Genomic DNA, 18,763 nt, shown 5'->3' on the forward strand with positions numbered 1-18,763 from the left:
AAAAGATGTGTTCTGGAATTCAGAGCAGTGAGCTGAACAATTGTTCTCTTTGTAGAACAGATCCAGTGGGCATGTGATATATTGTCAGATGATACTTACAAAACCTCTTTTTTTAAAAATGGGGGAAGGAGTATTTTACAGATTCATCAAATTCCAAATTAGATCCATACTTCCCTGGGCACACCTTTAATCCAAATTATTCAATTGCTGGACTATTTTTTTAGTATCTTTTAAACATGAAAGAGAAAAGTGACCACATTACTAATAAATTCATCATAGCCCCAAAAGTAAGTTTACTTTTGTCATAGCAAACGTTCAGGGCTACAACTAGTAGATTAATTACTGCAAACTTTCCAAAAGAATTATTATTTTCAGGAAGAATTCCAGAAGAGAGTGCCTCATATCTACAAAATGGTTCTACATCTTGTAGAAGGTTCCTGTTGAGAAGATGCTATTCCTATTGAAAGAATTCCTGTTGAGAAGCTGACAGAAATAGAGAAAAGTCCTCTGTTGCAGCAGTTTTTTCCCCTCTGGGCTTTATTTTATTTTTCCCCCATTAATGAATAACCATCATTCACTCCTGTAGAACACAAGGATATCCATGAGGACTTACCTTAGTGCAGGGGTAGGCAACCTTGGCTCTTTTATGACTCATGGACTTCAACTCCCAGAATTCCTGAGTCAGCTGACTCAGGAATTCTGGGAGTTGAAGTCCATGAGTCATAAAAGAGCCAAGGTTGCCTACCCCTGCCTTAGTGACTACAGCTGCAAAGATCTGAGTTTACTCCTATCTGCATACAGCCCTTGATTTGACAGTTATCATAATGGCGCCATCCTCCCTTCTGCTTCTAACTTTGGCAACATTTTGGCAAAATATTAGCAGTTAGCTTCCACCTATTTGCCTGGGCCCCAAATCTAGCCCAGAAGTTTTATTAAGAAAAAACAACAACAACACTCTGTTATTTGAACATCTTCAGAAATATAAGCCCAACTATGACAATGCCTTTAGTAATAACACTGTTTCTATTTAGGCCTCAATGAAATAAATAAAATGTAATTTCTCTGATCCAAGGAAAGAAACTTTGGCACTCCAGAGGTTAGCGAACTACAACTCTTAATAGCCCCAAACAGCTGGCCAATAGTGAGGTATAGGTTTTTTAGTTCAGGAACAGCTGAAAGATTTTCTTCTTCTTTTTTGTAATATATTTTATTGATTTTTTAAAAAAAACATAAATCACTTAATAATTGGTGAACAGTATGTTGTCTGGGTTACATTTGTAAAACAATCATTAACAATTGATTTCTATAATCCATAATCCACATAATGGTTTTAGTTGATTTCCTCTTTTCCCAAAATATCCTCTTTTGCAAACATTGAGTTAATATAATTCTTATTGTTTTGATAGATAACAAATATATAATTTTTCCCAATATTCCTAAAATAATAATCACATCAATATAATATTTCTTTTCTATCCAATCATTCTGGTTGCCTTATCATAGATCCTGTTACAGTCCTTATTTTAATTTGTTTCTCCCACCAAATTTTAGGTATTCTTACTGGTTAAGATTTTCTCAAAAAATAATTACATTTAAAAATTTAACTCTATTTTTCCATATGAATCATCTCACACTTTTACATTTTTTAAGGAATAGATAGAATAATAAAAAAGAAAAGAAAGGAGAGCAAGAGTAAAGAAACATAAAAAATAACATACTACTTAAAATATATTTCCCTCCTAAGCTAATATATATTTATTTCCTAAATTTCTTATTCTTTTTAACCATAATTAAAAATATGTTTAATCTTTAAACATCCATTTAATACATCTAGTCATCTAATCCTTTAACTCTTATTCAAAACATTTTTATCCATTATAATTTTCTTAAATTCAATCACATTTAAATATCTAAAACATTTCCTTTACCTAAGTCATTTCAACTTTTTTATATTACTCATATCAAAAAAGAAAAGAAAAGGGAAAAAAGCATACTATATTGTTTAGGGAATTCATCCCTCTTAGAATGACAAATATATTCCAAAACCTTTCTATTTCTTTAACCATATTCAAACAAATGTTTCTTTTTTAAGTATTCTCTCTGGTAAATCCCATCATCTATTTTCTTTGTTTCCACTTTAGTCTTTTTCCTTTGCCCAGTATCTTTCTTAATCAATGTATTTTGCTAAATCAAAAAGTTTTTCTGTATGTTCGTAAATGTTTCTGTAGATATAAAAAGTAAATCAGGTGAAGTGTCTTTGTACAGGGCTTCTGCCTTTACACATTTGTTGGGGGAAAAAATTCTCTCCGCTTTTCTTATCATTTCCTTTCTCTCCGATGTTCCTGACATCTCTACAGTTCATTTTATCCAATCTGTTTTCTTGTCCTCAGATTTATTTTGTAGCCTTAAGGGATAAGTTGTTTTTTTTCCAATTCTTGTGGGGAAAAACAAACACCACTCTGTTATTTGAACAACTTCAGAAATATAAGCCCAAATATGACAATGCCTTTAGTAATAACACTGATTCTATTTAGGTCTTAGTGAAATAAATAAAATGTAAATTCACTGATCCAAGGAAAGAAACTTTGGCACTCCAGAGGTTAGCGAACTACAACTCTTAATAGCCCCAAATAGCATGGCCAATGACGAGGGATGATAGATGTTTTAGTTCAGGAACAGCTGAAAGATTTTCTATCTCTGTTGCAACAATGAGCCAAAGAGGTCACAATTTAAAAGATTTGTGTGTAGTGTACTGTGAAGTTCATTTAGCCAAAGTAGGCTTCCTGCATCTGAAACAAATAATATGAGAAGTAGAAATTCAATCGGTAAAGCTTTGATGGAGAAAACTACATATATTAACTTTAGATTTATCATCAAATATGTGCCAGGGAAATTCTTTATCTACCTAATACATTTTTGCACTTTGTGATGAAGGAAACATGAAACCCTGGGATAAAGTAGTCTGTGATCCAGAATTCAGTAAATTCCATTAATCCATTCACTATCTATCTGACAAAGCCTTGTGAAGGCCAACTACGTCATCCTGTTTCTTTAATATTCTTTGTAGGTTTGTTATGGAATCTCTCCTCCAATGACCAGCTGAAAAATTTATTGATCCAGGAAGCCCTGCAGCCATTGACAGAAACTGTCCTCATTCCTTACACGGGGTGGCCTGATAGAGATTATCCAAAATCAAGCATCATCCCTGACCCTGATATCTTCTACAATGCTACAGGATGCCTAAGGTGAGTTGTGTACTATACATGCCTTGTAATCCAGTTCCAAGACTGTGGTGGAATGTAACCTGGAGTTGTAGGATGGAGGGACTCTTTCCAAGAGGGCAAAGAGAAACTAGCTCTTGGAATGTTTGATGGGCAGGAAGAGAGCAAGGTTGGACCCTTCCTAGCAATTCACAAACTATAGTTGTTGCAGATAACTGCTTTAGTCTAGTAATGCTGTCAGTAGGTGTACAGCAATAACGAAACTACTCAGAAGTAATTCCACATGTTGTTCTTGGTTCTTCAATATTTGTAGACAGTCCCAATTCTAGCAGACATTGGTCAGTGAACAACAAAATATTAACAAATTAAATCATAGACATTCTTATGAAAGACACCGGGTCATCCAAGACCAAAATCATGTTAGAATAATATATTTTACCTGTTTGAAAAATATAAGAAAGGCTGAATGTATTCTGAAGAAAGAGGGGGGGGCAGACTATATCGGCTGTCATTAAGAAGGGTTATTGCATATTCCATGGACTCTTCTTGAGAAGACAGGTATCTAAACAGATCCTTTAGACCAGCAGCACTAGGGACTGGTTTTGTGGAAGACAATTTTTCCACGGACTGGGGAGGGGAGGTGCAACCTAGATCCAACTATTCTAATATCCATAAAGTGGTTAAATTGAATATTTCCAAATGTGATTTGAAAGTGAGTTAGGCTGACTTAGTGTTCTTATGCCACCACTGAGAACAAAAATATATCCCTCAGTTCCTGATACTCAGACTCATGAGAGACTGCTGTTTTACAGTCTCCTTGAAAGGAGCTGACAGACAGAGCACTTGTGGGCAATCTCCCATTCTCTCCTTCTCCAGAGAGCTTTGAAGGACGAAGTTACTTACTGGTCTTTTGTTTTATCTAGCGGTAGTTTTCACTCATTCGTGGAAGATGTCTTCAGTCAGCCATGACTCACAGCAGACGCCCCAGGAAAACTAGTTTTTGATGAACTTAGATAAAATAAGAGAGCTTTGTTTATGATGGTAAAATAGTTGTGACCATCTATCTTCATTACTGGGAATATGTGGTGGGAATGTAATCTGGATTCTCAGAAGGGAGGGGCTGCATTCCAGAGGGCAAAGAGAATGCAGAGTTTGGAATGTTTGGTCAGGAGGAAGAGGGTTAAAGCAGTTCCTCCCTAGTATTTACCAGAGTATATCTGTAGTTGTGCTAGTCGTTTCCAACTCTAGGGGCCGGTGCTCATCTCCATTTCAAAGCCGAAGAGCCAGCGCTTGTCCGAGGACGTCTTCATGGTCATGTACCTGGCATGACAAGACGCCAAAGGCGCACGGAATGCTGTTACCTTCCCACCGTAGTGGTCCCTATTTTTCTACTTGCATTTTTTACATGCTTTCGAACTGCTAGGTTGGCAGAAGCTGGGACGAGTAACAGGCACTCACTCTGTTACGCGGCACTCAGGATTCGACCCGCCAGCCGACCATTTGATCGACAAGCTCAGCGTCCTAACCCACTGAGCCAGAACAATTCATTTTAGAAAGAAAATTCATTTAAATGATACTGCCTTACCAAACAGCATGTATCATGGTAGAAGCCACACTAGGAACCAGACTTCTGCAAAGTTGGGGGTTCTAGAAACTAAACTTACCTTGGAAAGAGTAAGCCAGTTTTCTCAATCCTGGCAACCTGAAGAAGTCAATTCCCAGAAATCCCCAGCCAGCATCCACACTTCTTTAAATAGCCAGGTTGAGGAATACTTCAGTAGGTTGAGGGAAGCTATTATAAATCTTGAAGTATAATAGAAGTACAATGAAGTATATAAAGAGCATGGTGGCTCACATGGTTAGGATACTGGATTGGAGGTTAACAAGCCCCCGTTCAAGACTCAAGTGCTGCCACGTGGTGTGGTGAGCTCCTGTCATTTGTTCCAGTTCTTTGACAGGGACCTGAAAGGAGCCCCCATGAGCATCCCATGGGTAACTGATGTCACCAACTAATCCTTTCAACCTGGAAGTTCCTTAAACACTGCCTCCAATACCAACAGGACAGGAATGAAGAATAAGTTGGGTTGAATCCTATAGTATCCTTCCCATTGCCAAAGATGTTTAGAAAGATCTGAAATGTGTTATTTTTAGCTCAGAATTGAAATGGTGGTCTCTTGGTGGTCTCTGAGCTTGGTTGCTAGCCCTGATGATGTTGCCTAGTTTGGGTAATGAAACATCTGCAAAAAGCAACTAAGCTCAGAGAGCACCGAGGACCCCTCATGTGTATTTTATTATTTTTTTCTTCCTGCTTCTTTTTTGTCTATTTAAGAGAGACCAGGGGAAGGTGGGGCTAAAAAGCCTGTGTTTGGGGATCAACCGCTATTAGCTTTGATGGCAGAGTGACTTTGTCTGAAGGCCTTCTGCTAGGAGATTAGTGGGCTTCCTCATGCAATTGGTTGGCCACTATGAGAACAGGCTGCTTGATTAAATTTATTTATTTATTTATTTATTTATTTAAATTTTTATACCGCCCTTCTCCCGAAGGACTCAGGGCGGTGAGCCAGAGATCCCATTATTATTCCATACACCTATTTGTGTGATGTTGGTTGTCTTCACAGATAGCTTCTTTTCTTGCAAGGTTTTTTTTCTTCTTCTTCTGGGTAGCGAAGAAGAGTAGGTTTTTGCAAAGTGAGGCCACTAACAGGGCAGTTGGGAAAATAATTTGCCTAAATGCTTGTACATCTGCCAGATCACCAAGTCTAATTTGTTTTCTCCTTTTGTAATGCTTACAGTGCTGATGGCTTGGGCGCTTCAGGAATGCAGCCTGCAGCCTATAATATAGAAAGTTTTGGTGTGTAGTTATTTATACATAAAACGCATCTGATACTTTTAATAGAATCATATCACTTGCAGGAGTATTAGAACTGAGAGAAATTATTGACTCGCTTGATGCTTTGGGGAAAGCAAAAAAAAGGATAACCAAAGACTTGTCTCATTGCAAAGCATGACAGAGTAGAATAGAATAGAATAGAATAGAATAGAATAGAATAGAATAGAATAGAATAGAATAGAATAGAATAGAATAGAATAGAATAGAATAGAATAGAATAGAATAGAGCTGGAAGGGACCTTGGAGGTCTTCTAGTCCAGCCCCCTGCTTGAGCAGGAGAACCTGTAACATTTCAGACAAGCAACTGTCTAGTCTTGTCTTTAAAATCTCCAGTAATGAAGCACCCACGACTTCTGGAGGCAAGCTGTTCCACTGGTTAATTGTCCTCACAGTTAGGAAGTTTCTCCTTAATTCCAGATTGTTTCTCTCTTTGGTCAATTTCCAACCATTGTTTCTTGTCCTGCCCTCTGGTGCTTTGGAGAATAGTTTGACGCCCTCTTCCTTGTGGCAGCCCTTCTAATACTGGAATGCTGCTATCATGTCACTCCTGTTTCTTTTCTTTAGAGTAGCCAAACCCAAGTCCTGCACCTGCTCTTTATATGTTTTAGTCTCCAGGCCTTTGATCATCTTAGTTGCTCTTCTCTGAATTTTTTCCAATATCTCAACATCTTTTTGTAGTATGGTGACCAAAATTGGTTGCAATATTCCAGTTGTGGTCTTACTAGGGTTTTATAAAGCGGTACTAATACTTCGTGTGATCTTGATTTTATGCCCCTGTCTATACAACCCAGGATTGTTTTAGCTTTTTTGGGCTGCTGCTGCACACTGCTGGTTCATGGTTAAGTGATCGTCCACTAGGACTCCAAGCTCCCTCTTACAGTTACTGTTTTTGAGCTAGGTCTCGCCTAATCTTTACCTGTATTTGTACAGTAAAATTTTAAGATTTTGTTTTATGGAATATGTAAGAGAAGACGGTAAGATTTTTATACACTCTCTCCTCTGTTTAGGAAGAACATTATACCAAGCTATGGTTTGTTTTTTATTGAATAAACCACAGCTGAATTTAACACAACATGCAAAATGATACCGTACTTCAAAAATCTGGTCTAGTGGTTAAGGCACCAGGCTAGAAATCAGGAGCTTATGAGTTCTAGTCCCAATTTAGGAGTGAAATCCAGCTGGGTGACCTTGGGCCAGTCACTCCCTCTCAGCCCAAAACCACCTCACAGGGTTGTTCTTGTGGGGAAAATGGAAGAAGGAAGAAGTATTTGGTATATTTGCCACCTTCAATTATTTATAAAGTAATAAAAAGTATCTAATAAATACAAAACAAATTATTCTGAATAATTTTATACAATGTGCTAAGCAAAACTCACTCACAAAATCTCTTTCTTTCTTTAAACTAAGTTTTGACATTGCTCCAAACCTCAGGTCAGCTAGAATAAATAACGTGTCACCATTCTTCTGTGAAATATACCAGCCGAAAGAAAAGGCTCAAGTGTTACTTCAAAGGAGATTGTAACAGAAGGAAGCATTGGTTGGAGCAGTGCTTCTCAATTGTGTCAACTTTAAGATGCATGGATTTCATTCTGGCTGGAGAATTCTGGGAGCTGAAGTCCACACATTTTAAAGTTGACAAGGTTGAGAGTAGGGGGGGGGGGAAGGGTATCTGCTCCTAAACTCAGCAAAATCTTAGGAGTGTGCTTATGTAGGAGTATGGTCTATTCGGGGCGTGATTAATGAACTTCACTTTTTATGGATGAATGGTGTTGTGCCAAAAACTAATCTAACTGAAATCAGATTTAAATTTAATTAATGTAGTTCCTGTGATTTCCATCTGTCACTTTAATATGCCCTGTTTGCCACAATGACATATGGTTGATTAGAAAAAAGAGGGAGGGTGGATTTTCCCATTTTGTGTTAGGTATGGTGGGTGAGATAAAATTGCTGCCTGAGATAAAGAACAAGATCACTCCTCCCAACATGAGTATGCTAATGTATACACAGGAGAGAGGGAGGGAGGGAGAGAGAGAGAGACAGAAGGAGAGGGAAGGAGGGTGAGAGGAAGAGAGAGAGAGAGAGAGAGAGAGAGAGAGATCACACAGAAAAACTCAGTAGACCTGCAACTAAAATTTTTCAGTGCTGGTACCAGGAGAGCTTCTTTCCTTCTAGCTGCCTGAGGACAACTATAGAAAGCTAAGGAGATACAGGGCAACACCTTTCAATTGACCTAACCTCTTTACCTGAGGCAATTGCTTTGATCTGTTTAAGACAGGGCCAACCCTCTACACTTCCTCACTCCCCTTCTTCATTGCCTAAAGGGATAATAAACAAACAAGGGAATCATGAAAACTTTCTTTGGGAATTTCCTGATGGAAATAGTTTCTTCATGTTGCCTCATCCTAAAGTTATCCTTGTTTGTAGTACCTTTGTTTGCATGTCAGAGGTCCCAGGTTTAGCACCTGTAGTAAAAAGGTTAACACTGCTAGAGGATGACCTTTTGTTTGAGATTGTAGATGAGCTCCGTGGAAGCTAGCATAGATAGCTATAGAAACATATGCCATGCATTGTGTATAACCTTTACCTAAGCTTTAGATGATCTCCTTAAATAATGAAGCCAGTTTCACTTGGTTGTCTGGCAACAAGCATGTCCTTTTTATCTTGACAGGTTTCCTGAGAGCATATTGTCATTTTTTCCTATTGGCTATAGCTGAAACTTCATTTTTAACAGTTCACTTTCTGATAGTAGCTGGAACAGGTTTCTATAGACCAGACATGTCAAACACAAGGCCCGGGGGCCGGATCTGGCCTGCGAAGTGGTTTCATGTGGCCCGCGAAGCCATCCTGGAAACAGTGAGGGAACGGCCCCCACTGCCTTGGCCCTGGCCCAGAGACCCTCCTTCTGCCAGAGACCCTCAGATCTGTCCCACTCCTGCCCAGGCCCCCATAGGCACCCTCGATGCGAACGATGTAGAGCTGGCCACGCCCACCCAGTAGGCCATACACACTCTAGCCACGCCCACCCAGTAGGCCACACCCACCCTGGCCACACCCACCGGACCCCCTGAGGGCAAGCACAATGCTGATGTGGCCCTCAATGAAATTGAGTTTGACACCCCTGCTATAGACTGTTATCATTTCTATAGACCAGTGATTCTCAACCTGTGGTCCCTGAGGGTCCGTGATGTCATCACAGGGGGTCCACAAAGGCTTGAATAAATATTATGATTTAAATAGTGAGTTAAATCTTGGTAGTCCATGGCCATGATCCATGGCCACAAAATGTATTTAAAGGAGGTCCGAGGCGAAGAAAAGGTTGAGAACCACTGCTATAGACTGTTCTCATGTTAACATTGTTCTGTCTGCAGCAGAAATAAAGTTTCAGAATTCTATACTTCTTTATTTCTCATATATAAATTAAAGGTAAAGTCATGTCTGATTCTAGGGGAATGGTGCTCATCTCCGTTTTTTGGCCAAGGGAACCAAATGTTGAACAAAGACAAAGACAACTTCCATATATATAAATTTAAATATAAATTTCCATATTTATATATTGGTTTTCAAATCCTTACAATAGGTTTTCTCAGCTTTCTGGATTTAATCTCCATAATTCCTAGGCACACATCTTGGTTTCTGAGTAAAGGTTAGAATGAGGGTTCCAAATGTATTCTTAATTATTATTGAAATAAGACATAGTGACTATTCAGGGATTAAGGAGTAAAATATTTTGCTTTTTGCTTTCCATGGACCCATTGCCCATTTAGGCAGGCTTTTATATATATCAAATGCCATCTCTTGACAAAGTGTTTATTGAGTTTGTTCCTTGCAGCTAGTTTTTAACTGCCATTTAGGACTTATATCTTATTCATCTAAATGTCCACTGCGTAGCAGTAAAAGACTCTCAACATTGCTTCAGGTGGGTTTCAGACCTTCTTATCAGATGTAGGGAAATGACTTGAAGTTGGATGTTGTAATAGTAATTGTGGGGACAGGACATAAAATGAGATTAATTTCTTTCATGCAGAAGATCATCACCTCTGCTATGCTCCACCTCTGCCTTCCTGCCCTTTCGAGAAAGTCTGGTTGTGGGAATTTTCTGTCCCCTCAAGTGGGCAGCTGAGATAGAAAGTCTAAAATATTTTGACCAGACTACAGGAGTGGTCATTCTGATTAATGTGACTGTCTAGAACAAATGTTCTACCTCTGCTTTTAGAACCTTTTATGGGGAGATTACAGGTTTGATCTTGGGAAACCCTCTGTACCAAAAAAATATGGGCTCTGTTTCTGTCCCTCTTTTGTTTACCTAAATTACAAGGGCAATTCGGAAATAAACCTCCAGATTATTAATGACAGACACTCACAGATACAGAACTTGTCATAACATCTTAAAGATTTGAAATTCCTTAGTAGTAGTTGCTCAGTGTCAAATCTGGGTTATAGAGGGGGTGTGCAAAAACATCCCAACAGAACGGGCAAGCATTATCATGAACCACGACCACATCGGAAGTGGTGCCATAGAAAATCTCACCAAATGTGAAGATGCCAAAGGAGTACTGCTAGGGAAGTTCATGGAGCCTGGTTCGACCATCAATTCAGAAGTCTACTGTGAAACGTTATGAAAATTCAGATGAGCCATCCATAACAAGTGTTGGGGCATGCTGACTTCCAGTGTGGTGTTGGTTCACAATGATGCTCACCCGCACATCACTAGACGCATCCAAGAACTTTTGAAGCAATTCTCTTGGGATGTTTTTGATCACACTCCCCCCATAGCCCAGATTTGGCACCGAGCGACTACCACCAAGGAATTTCAAACCTTGTAAGATGTTATGACAAGTGCCTCCATTTGAATGGCGATTATGTCGAAAAGTAATGTCATGTTGTAGTTTTCTAATGTGTATAATAAAAGTTCTGTATCTGCGAGTGTCTGTCATTAATATTCTGGAGGTTTATTTCCGAATTGCCCTCGTAAATTGTGATTACCCCAGATCTCACTTACTTTATTTCTCTGATGCACAATCCAAGTTGTCAGGGCTGCATGTGGTAGGATGTTCCTATCTGGGCAGCAAAAATCCATAGGACCACGACAGCAGATGAAGCCAGTGAGATTCAAAAAAATCAAATGCTTTGCTTCCATCTAAGATTTCTGCAGCCCAGGTATAAAGGTCTAGATCGTAGCATCCCCAAACCTCAAAACACTGTAACAAATTATAGGATTAAAAAACTTTGCTGCCCAGTAATAATATAATAGAAGCTCAAAATACGTAATTAAATACATGAAAGTGAAAATTAATTTAATTGCCCATTGCTTTATAAATGTAATATCTGACATACAACTCAAAAGTTAAGTGCAAGCCTTGGTCTCCAGACATGACCTTCCTTCATCACCTAATTCAGCCAATTATTCAACATACAATTTACAATCTTCTACATTATTTCAAGCAATAATAATATGAACAAGCAATCATTAGGCTGCTAGTTGTAGCCTAATTAGGCTACTGAAACTGCAGAATATTAATCTTCTACTGGTTTCACCTCTTGGGAATAATAATAATAAAACACATCTCCCTGAAATATTTCAGCACCAACTACCTCCTTGATGATGTATCTTTGTTTGACATTTGTGTTTATTATCACCCAGTGCACAGGACCTCCTATTGTGTTGTGAACACTAAAGGTTCTGATTTTCCATGTAACATGAATTAATCTATTTACAAGAGTTTGTTTCTTTTTCTTTTTGTTCTTTGTTGGCCATTGTATTCTCAACTATAGCTATCAAACAAACAGTTTGATACAAATCCAGCTCTTTCTCTGAGGTGCAGATGTTGCATTTTAGTTCTGCAGCCCAACAATTCTCTTAGTACCAGGACACATTGGAAGTCACATGCCATCTTCCAGCTGCTTAGCTGGGTCACAATTGTAAGATTTTGCAAGCATTCATCGCTGATTCTTCATCTTAGAAACAAGTTAAAAAGTGTTCTAACCTTACTACAGATATATGAGGGCAATTCGGAAATTGGTGGAGCCTTGGTGGAGCAGTGGGCTAATGCCTCCTTAAGTAACACCAGCTGCCTGCAATTAGTGCAGGTTCGAGTCCCACCAGGCTCAAGGTTGACTCAGCCTTCCATCCTTCCGAGGTAGGTAAAATGAGGACCCAGATTGTTGGGGACAATTAAGCTGACTTTGTAATAATGCCGCTTGGGGGGGGGCGAAAGCCCTAATAAACAGGCATATACATAGAATGAAGGCTATTGCTAAGCACATTGATTTGTGCTTAGATTGTAAGCCGCCCTGAGTCTTCGGAGAAGGGCGGGATATAAATGGGATTTAAAAAAAACCAAAAAACCTCTGTTTGATTATCAGTGACAGAATACAAAACTTTTATTATACACATTAGAAAGCTACAACATGACATTACTTTTCGACATAATTGCCATTCAAATTGAGGCACTTGTCATAACTTCTTACAAGGTTTGAAATTCCTTAGTAGTAGTTGCTCGGCACCAAATCTGGGCTCTGGGGGTGTGTGATCAAAAACATCCCAACGGAACTGCTTCAAAAGTTCTTGGGTGCATCTAGCGGTGTGTAGGTGAGCATTATCATGAAAATGCCATAGAAAATCCTGCCAAATGTGAAGATGCCAAAGGACTACTGCTAGTGAAGTTCATGGAGCGTGGTTCAACCATCAATTCAGAAGTTTAACTCTGAAACATTATGAAACAAGCTGACTTATGTCGAAATGTAATGTCATGTTGTAGTTTTCAAATGTGTATAATAAAAGTTCTGTATCTGCGAGTGTCTGTCATTGATAACTAAAGGGAGGTTTATTTCCGAATTGCCCTCGTACATATTGTAGATTAAACATTCTAGTGCAACAGACTGATATCCTTCACTTAAAAAATAAAGTAACAGTTACTATGGAAATAATGAAAGAACTATCAATGACATCATAGATATTAACCAATAGGGTATTGCAGATAGTCCTTGACTTACAACAGTTCATTTAGTGACTGTTTGAAATTACAACATGACTGAAAAAAACTGACTTATAACCATTTTTCATACTTACAACCCTTACGGCATCCCCATGGTCACATGATCAAAATTCAGATTTTATTTATTTTTATTTAATTCCATTTATATCCCGCCCTTCTCCGAAGACTCAGGGCGGCTTACAAGCTTAGCAGTAGCCTTCATTCTATGTATATGCCTGCTTATTAGGGCTTTCACACACACACACCCAAGCGGCATTATTACAAAGTCAGCTTAATTGCCCCCAACAATCTGGGTCCTCATTTTACCGACCTCAGAAGGATGGACGGCTGAGTCAACCTTGAGCCTGGTGGGATGCGAACCTGCACTAATTGCAGGCAGCTGGTGTTACTTAAGGAGGCATTAGCCCACTGCTCCACCAAGTCAGATGCTAGGCAACTGACTCCTATTTATGACAGTTGCAGTGTCCCAGGGTCATGTGATGAGTTTTTGCAACCTTCTGACAAGCAAAAGACAATGGAGAATCCAGATTCACTTAACAACCATGTTACTAATTTAACAAGTGCAGTGATTCAATTAACAGTTGTAGCAAGAAAAGTTGTAAAATGAGACAAAACTAACTTAACAAATGTCTCACTTAGCAACAGAAATTTTGGGCTCAATTATGGTTGTAAGTCAAGGACTGCCTGTATTTATGAAAATGGTGCTTTCCCATTAAAGCTGAATTGCTCAAAAAATTTGAACTTCTACAAACCACCTTTCTTTGAATGTCTAACACTTTGTAGAGCAATGAGTCTGTATTAGACTGAGTCATCATTTTTAGCCAGGATTTTGTATTTTTCTTCATACTGTACTTGAGTATTTCCACGTTTATTATTTGTGTCTGGTCACTGTGAGCAAAGAAAATAGAACCAAAACTTTCTGTTCCAACAGCAACTCTGACTTGGCCAATTTGAGTCTAGCCTGGGATTTGAAGTCAACGGATAAGCGCTACTTCTGTATTTTATTCTCAGAGATAAAGGCTTACTACTACAGGTTATTGTATCATGGCAAATTATAAGTCTGCAAAGTAAAATGATTGCACTATGTTACTTTATTTGCACAGCTATTTTTTTATTCTAACTTTACAAAGTAAACAAATACCGTAATCTTTTCTACACGTACCTTACTATTGATGTGTTTGATGATTATTTTATTTATTTATCAAGGGACCCAGTGCTATCAGACTGTTTTTCTCTTACTTTACCAAAATAAGGAAAAATGGGAGCAGAAGCCAGAGGCTTAGCTAAAGAAGCTTAATAAAAAGAGATTTAATCATGTTCAAAGGAAGAGGAGAAAAACAGATGTCAGGGGAAAAAAATCACATCTGAGAACAGAAGCAAAGGCCCTTTTGACAGAATTCTTGGATCTGTTCTCAACATTCAAACTGTGCCTACTGGCTCAAAATGGTTAAGAATTCTTGTATTTGACAAATGAAGAAAAATCAAGACAAAAAATCAAGAAAGAAAGAAGTTGTAGGATGAATGAGATACTATTAGCATTTGGAATTAAGAAGAATGAAATTATATGTGATGATTCTCAGAAGTCCTGGGTTACCAGCTTTGTCATTCCTGATCATTATATCTTGATGGTTGGAATGCTCTGCTGTTCTTAAAATTTACCATATCCTCCATTCCATTTTCCCCCATTCTTTAATGTATTGGAAGATAATCTGTAATGGATGGAGTCAATGTAAGGGTATTTTGTGAGAATTAGTGCAAGTGGTTAAGCACCATTTTTATATCCCCTGTATCCATATTCTCCAGGGATTCAACCATTGGCAAAGTAGCACATAAGTGATTTTTCATTGCATTCTAGTAGGATATTTTTTCAATCTAATTTACAGCTCTCATATTCCCAAATGAACCCGCAGTTGAATGCAGGTAGTTCTCAACTTATGACCACAATTGAGTCCAAAATTTTCATTGCTAAGCAAGACAGTTGTTAAGTGAGGTTTGTCCCATTTTATAACTTTTTGCCACAGTTGTTAAGCAAATTACTTCAGTTGTTAATAGCACTTAGACTTATATACGACAATGCTTTGCACCCCTCTCTGAACAGTTTACAGAGTCAGCCTATTGCCCCCAACAATCTGGGTCCTCATTTTACCAACCTCAGAAGGATGGAAGGTTGAGTCCACCTTGAGCCCTGTCAGGATCGAACTCCAGGCTGTGGGCAGAGTTAGCCTGCAGTACTGCATTCTAACCACTGGGCTACCATGGCAGTGAATCCTGTGGTCATTAAGCTAATCTGGACTCTCCCATTGACTTTGCTTGTTGGAAGCCAGCCAGGAAGATTACAAACATTGATCAAATGATCCCTGTGCAATAAATACATGCCAGTTGCCAAGAACCCAAATTTTGATCATGTGACCATGGGGATGCTACAGTGCCCGTAAGTGTGAAAACTGGCTGTAAGTCACTTTTTTTCAGTGCCATTGTAACTTCAAACAATCGCTTAAAAAATGGTTGTAAATCACAGATGACCTGTGCTAAGTATGCCATCCCAGCTTAGTTTTCAGGCCCAGGCAAGATCAGCAAGAAACTTCTACCTACTAAAACTTACTTACTTACTTACTTACTTACTTACTTACTTACTTACTTACTTTTTCTTTCTTTCCGTCCTTCCCTTTCTCTTTTTCTTTCTATCTTTCTTTCTATCTTTCTATCTTTTCTTTCTTCCCTTCCCTTCTTTCTTTCTCTTTCCTTTCTTTCCTTCCCTCCTTTCTCTTTCTCTTTCCTTCCATCCTTCCCTGCCTTTTTCCTTTCTTCCTTCTTTCTTTCTTTCTTTCCTTCCTTCCTTCCTTTCTTCCTTCCTTCCTTCCTTCCTTCCTTTGTTTCTTTCTTTCTTATTTTTATAGCCATCCATCTCAATCAAGTCATTCTTTCAGATTAGACAATATCCAGAATTATAGTTTATTGTTCTGTTTATAGAATTTGTCATTCAGATCTTTAAAAAAAACTTGCATTTAGGTGAGATTAAAAATAAAAGGTAATATGAAGAACGGTATGAAGCCCTCGGTTCAGGTATCCATTCAAGGGATAAAGCATTTTGCAAAAAGAAGGGAACACATTTTATAACGTCTTAAAAACTTTGAGAAAGGGAATGAAAAAAGGTTTGCACCCCTTCTTGACAGTCTTCCATGGCTGCTAAGACCACAAAGCAACAATCCAGTTCTGTTTAATCCAACATCAAATAATTTCCTTTTGCTAGGGCTGCAGCTGTGAAGTGTGTTTTGAAATGCACTCCGTGTGTGCTCCAATCCAAGCAATAGATTTCAGAATTCCACCCTTATCTCTCTTGTTTTATTTAGCTCTCGCCACACAACTATTTCTATATGCACAAGAAAAGCTGTTGCAAACACGCCACTGTCAACAGTGTTTGCAAACTGACAAAAGAATGAACGTGCACTTTCAAGTGTAGTCATAGCTTTGTAAAATGGCATAATCACTTTTTTCACATTAACAATTAGCTGGGAGCTAGTTGAGCAAGAGGAAACAGCTTTGGAGCAGGCAGGAGAAACCCAAAACCAGAAGCTGTTTTTATTGAGGTTCTGGTACACATTCTCCACTGCCTCCAATAATCCCAACTAAAAAGCTATCCTTTGTACTGCAAAAAGTAATATATTAAAAGGACTTCCTGGGACTATCATGCCTGTTTTTCAGTATACAGGGAAGATACTTTTATCTCGTAGGGTTTTGAGTTTATCTTTCTTGTAAGATGTTAACTTGCTGCTGCTTGAATTCTTACTTTTGCTTGATTCGATTTGCTTCTTTTATATTTAAATTGTGAATGTGTTTTGACACAGAAAGATAAAAAAAAATTATAATCTCTCCTTCTCTCTCCACTATTCAAGGACAAAGTCCTGCTTTTATTGTGCAACAGGGCTGTGGTGAAAAATTCTTTGGAAACTTTGGGGAACTCCCACCATTTGAAGAATCAAACATCTATAAAGGGAATTACTTCCAGCCCCCTCCCCTGAAAATACTCTAGTCTAGGGGGAACTGTTCTCACCAGTGAATGAATGAGAAATGGAAGGGTGGGGGATACAGGTATTTTACAACCTTTTTTACGGTGGCCATAAATATTATGGTTATTGAGCAAAGACCATGCTTGTTAAGCATGCCACTATGGGGAAAATTTTTTCCAGGAATTGAATGTAAACAACCAGTTTCTAGACAAAATGTCATAAATCATTGTCATATGACTATGGGGCATTGGAAATGGCCGTAAATTCCTTAGTGTTCAAAATGTGGTCATGCGGGGAAGGCCAACATCAGAACTTTAAAACCAGGTCGTAAGTAGCTGTTGAGGGGTCTGTCATAACTTGAACGGTTGAAACCTGAGGACTATCCATGTAATATTGGCAGAGAAGAATGAAATACAGTAGAATGGCTGGAATCCCACAGAGCAAGCACTCCATGCAACAAACTTTCTGAAGCTTGTTTCAGCTAATGCATGTTTCCTCTCATTTGCTGAGTTAATGGGAACAGTTACAAGGAAAGATTGAGTAGCAGTAAATGACGCTTAACTCCTCCTTTCCATGCACACATGTTCTCCTTTGCTCTGGATAACCAGACAGACAGACCTATGGATTTTGGGGAGAGAAATGAAAAACGAATGATAGAGGGCATTTATAGGAGAAAAGGGATGCAGAAGGAGGAGAACATCAAAGTGATTCAATAGTAATATAATTTTATTTTTAAAAATAAATACAGAGAAAACTCTATACAAATACAAATTTAAAGAAAAACAGCAAAGCACACCCATTTAACAAATAGTATGGTCTCCAGCCTGTTCACTGCTATATTAATGGGTCAAATTTCTGAAAATGCTTTTATTGATCTTTAGTTATACAGTGTACAAACAGTTGTTCTTATTTGAGTTGTCTAAGTCCTAACAAAAACCTGGCTCAGAAAAAATCATAGTCCCTGTGCACAACATTTTCAAATGTTACTGTCTGTTCTGTAAAATATTTAACAGATGGGTTTTAAACATGTCTAAGTCAATTAACCTGGGTACATCTAATTCTATATAGATTTGGGCTGCCTAGTAAGAATGTGCACATCTGTCATTTTGTAGCTGGTTGGCCACTCTGCAAGAAAAGCATTAAATTTGCTTTCCCCTGTGACTATCGAAGTGGTTTACTTGTTGCGTAAATTGGAGCTAATGAACAAATGTTATTTATTCTCTGCTTAAGATAATTGCTAGAATATACAATGAATGATTATGGGTTGAAAAGCAAATGTCTGGCAGTGTGATCTTATACTTGTCTATTCAGAGGGTAAAGTCTGCCTGTTCAACAAATATAGAATTACAGCTTAATTACAAGAGATGAAAAATAAAGGGGATTTTTATCAAAGAATCTTTGTAAGTTAAGCAAAACTGTCCAGCAAAGATCTATCTACTTAACCAGTTATAAATCTCCACTGAATGTACTTCTGAATAAATGCACTCCATATTGTTCTTAGAGGATGAAGCTTTGTGTTAACTATGAGTAAATTATTAAAGTAATAGATGTTGACCTGGAGTTTGAGAATCTGCATCAGTTGGTTGAAAATTTCAAACTAAATATATTTTAGTAGCTTGTGAGTTTTATTGTCAAGTTTCCGACGTATGG

General features: G+C 38.2%; 1 protein-coding gene across 1 annotated transcript in view; it reads left to right on the forward strand.

Moving 5' to 3' along the window:
• The window catches only part of PKP2 (plakophilin 2), a 66,423-nt gene that overhangs the window by 34,635 nt on the left and 13,025 nt on the right, over positions 1-18,763 (forward strand). The window contains exon 6 of the mRNA XM_083365163.1: positions 3,068-3,245. Coding sequence (XP_083221289.1) covers positions 3,068-3,245 — 178 coding nt within the window. The remainder of the gene's footprint in view (positions 1-3,067; positions 3,246-18,763) is intronic.

The sequence above is a fragment of the Vipera ursinii genome (assembly GCF_947247035.1).
Source record: "Vipera ursinii genome assembly, chromosome: 6".
Lineage (NCBI taxonomy): Eukaryota > Metazoa > Chordata > Lepidosauria > Squamata > Viperidae > Vipera > Vipera ursinii.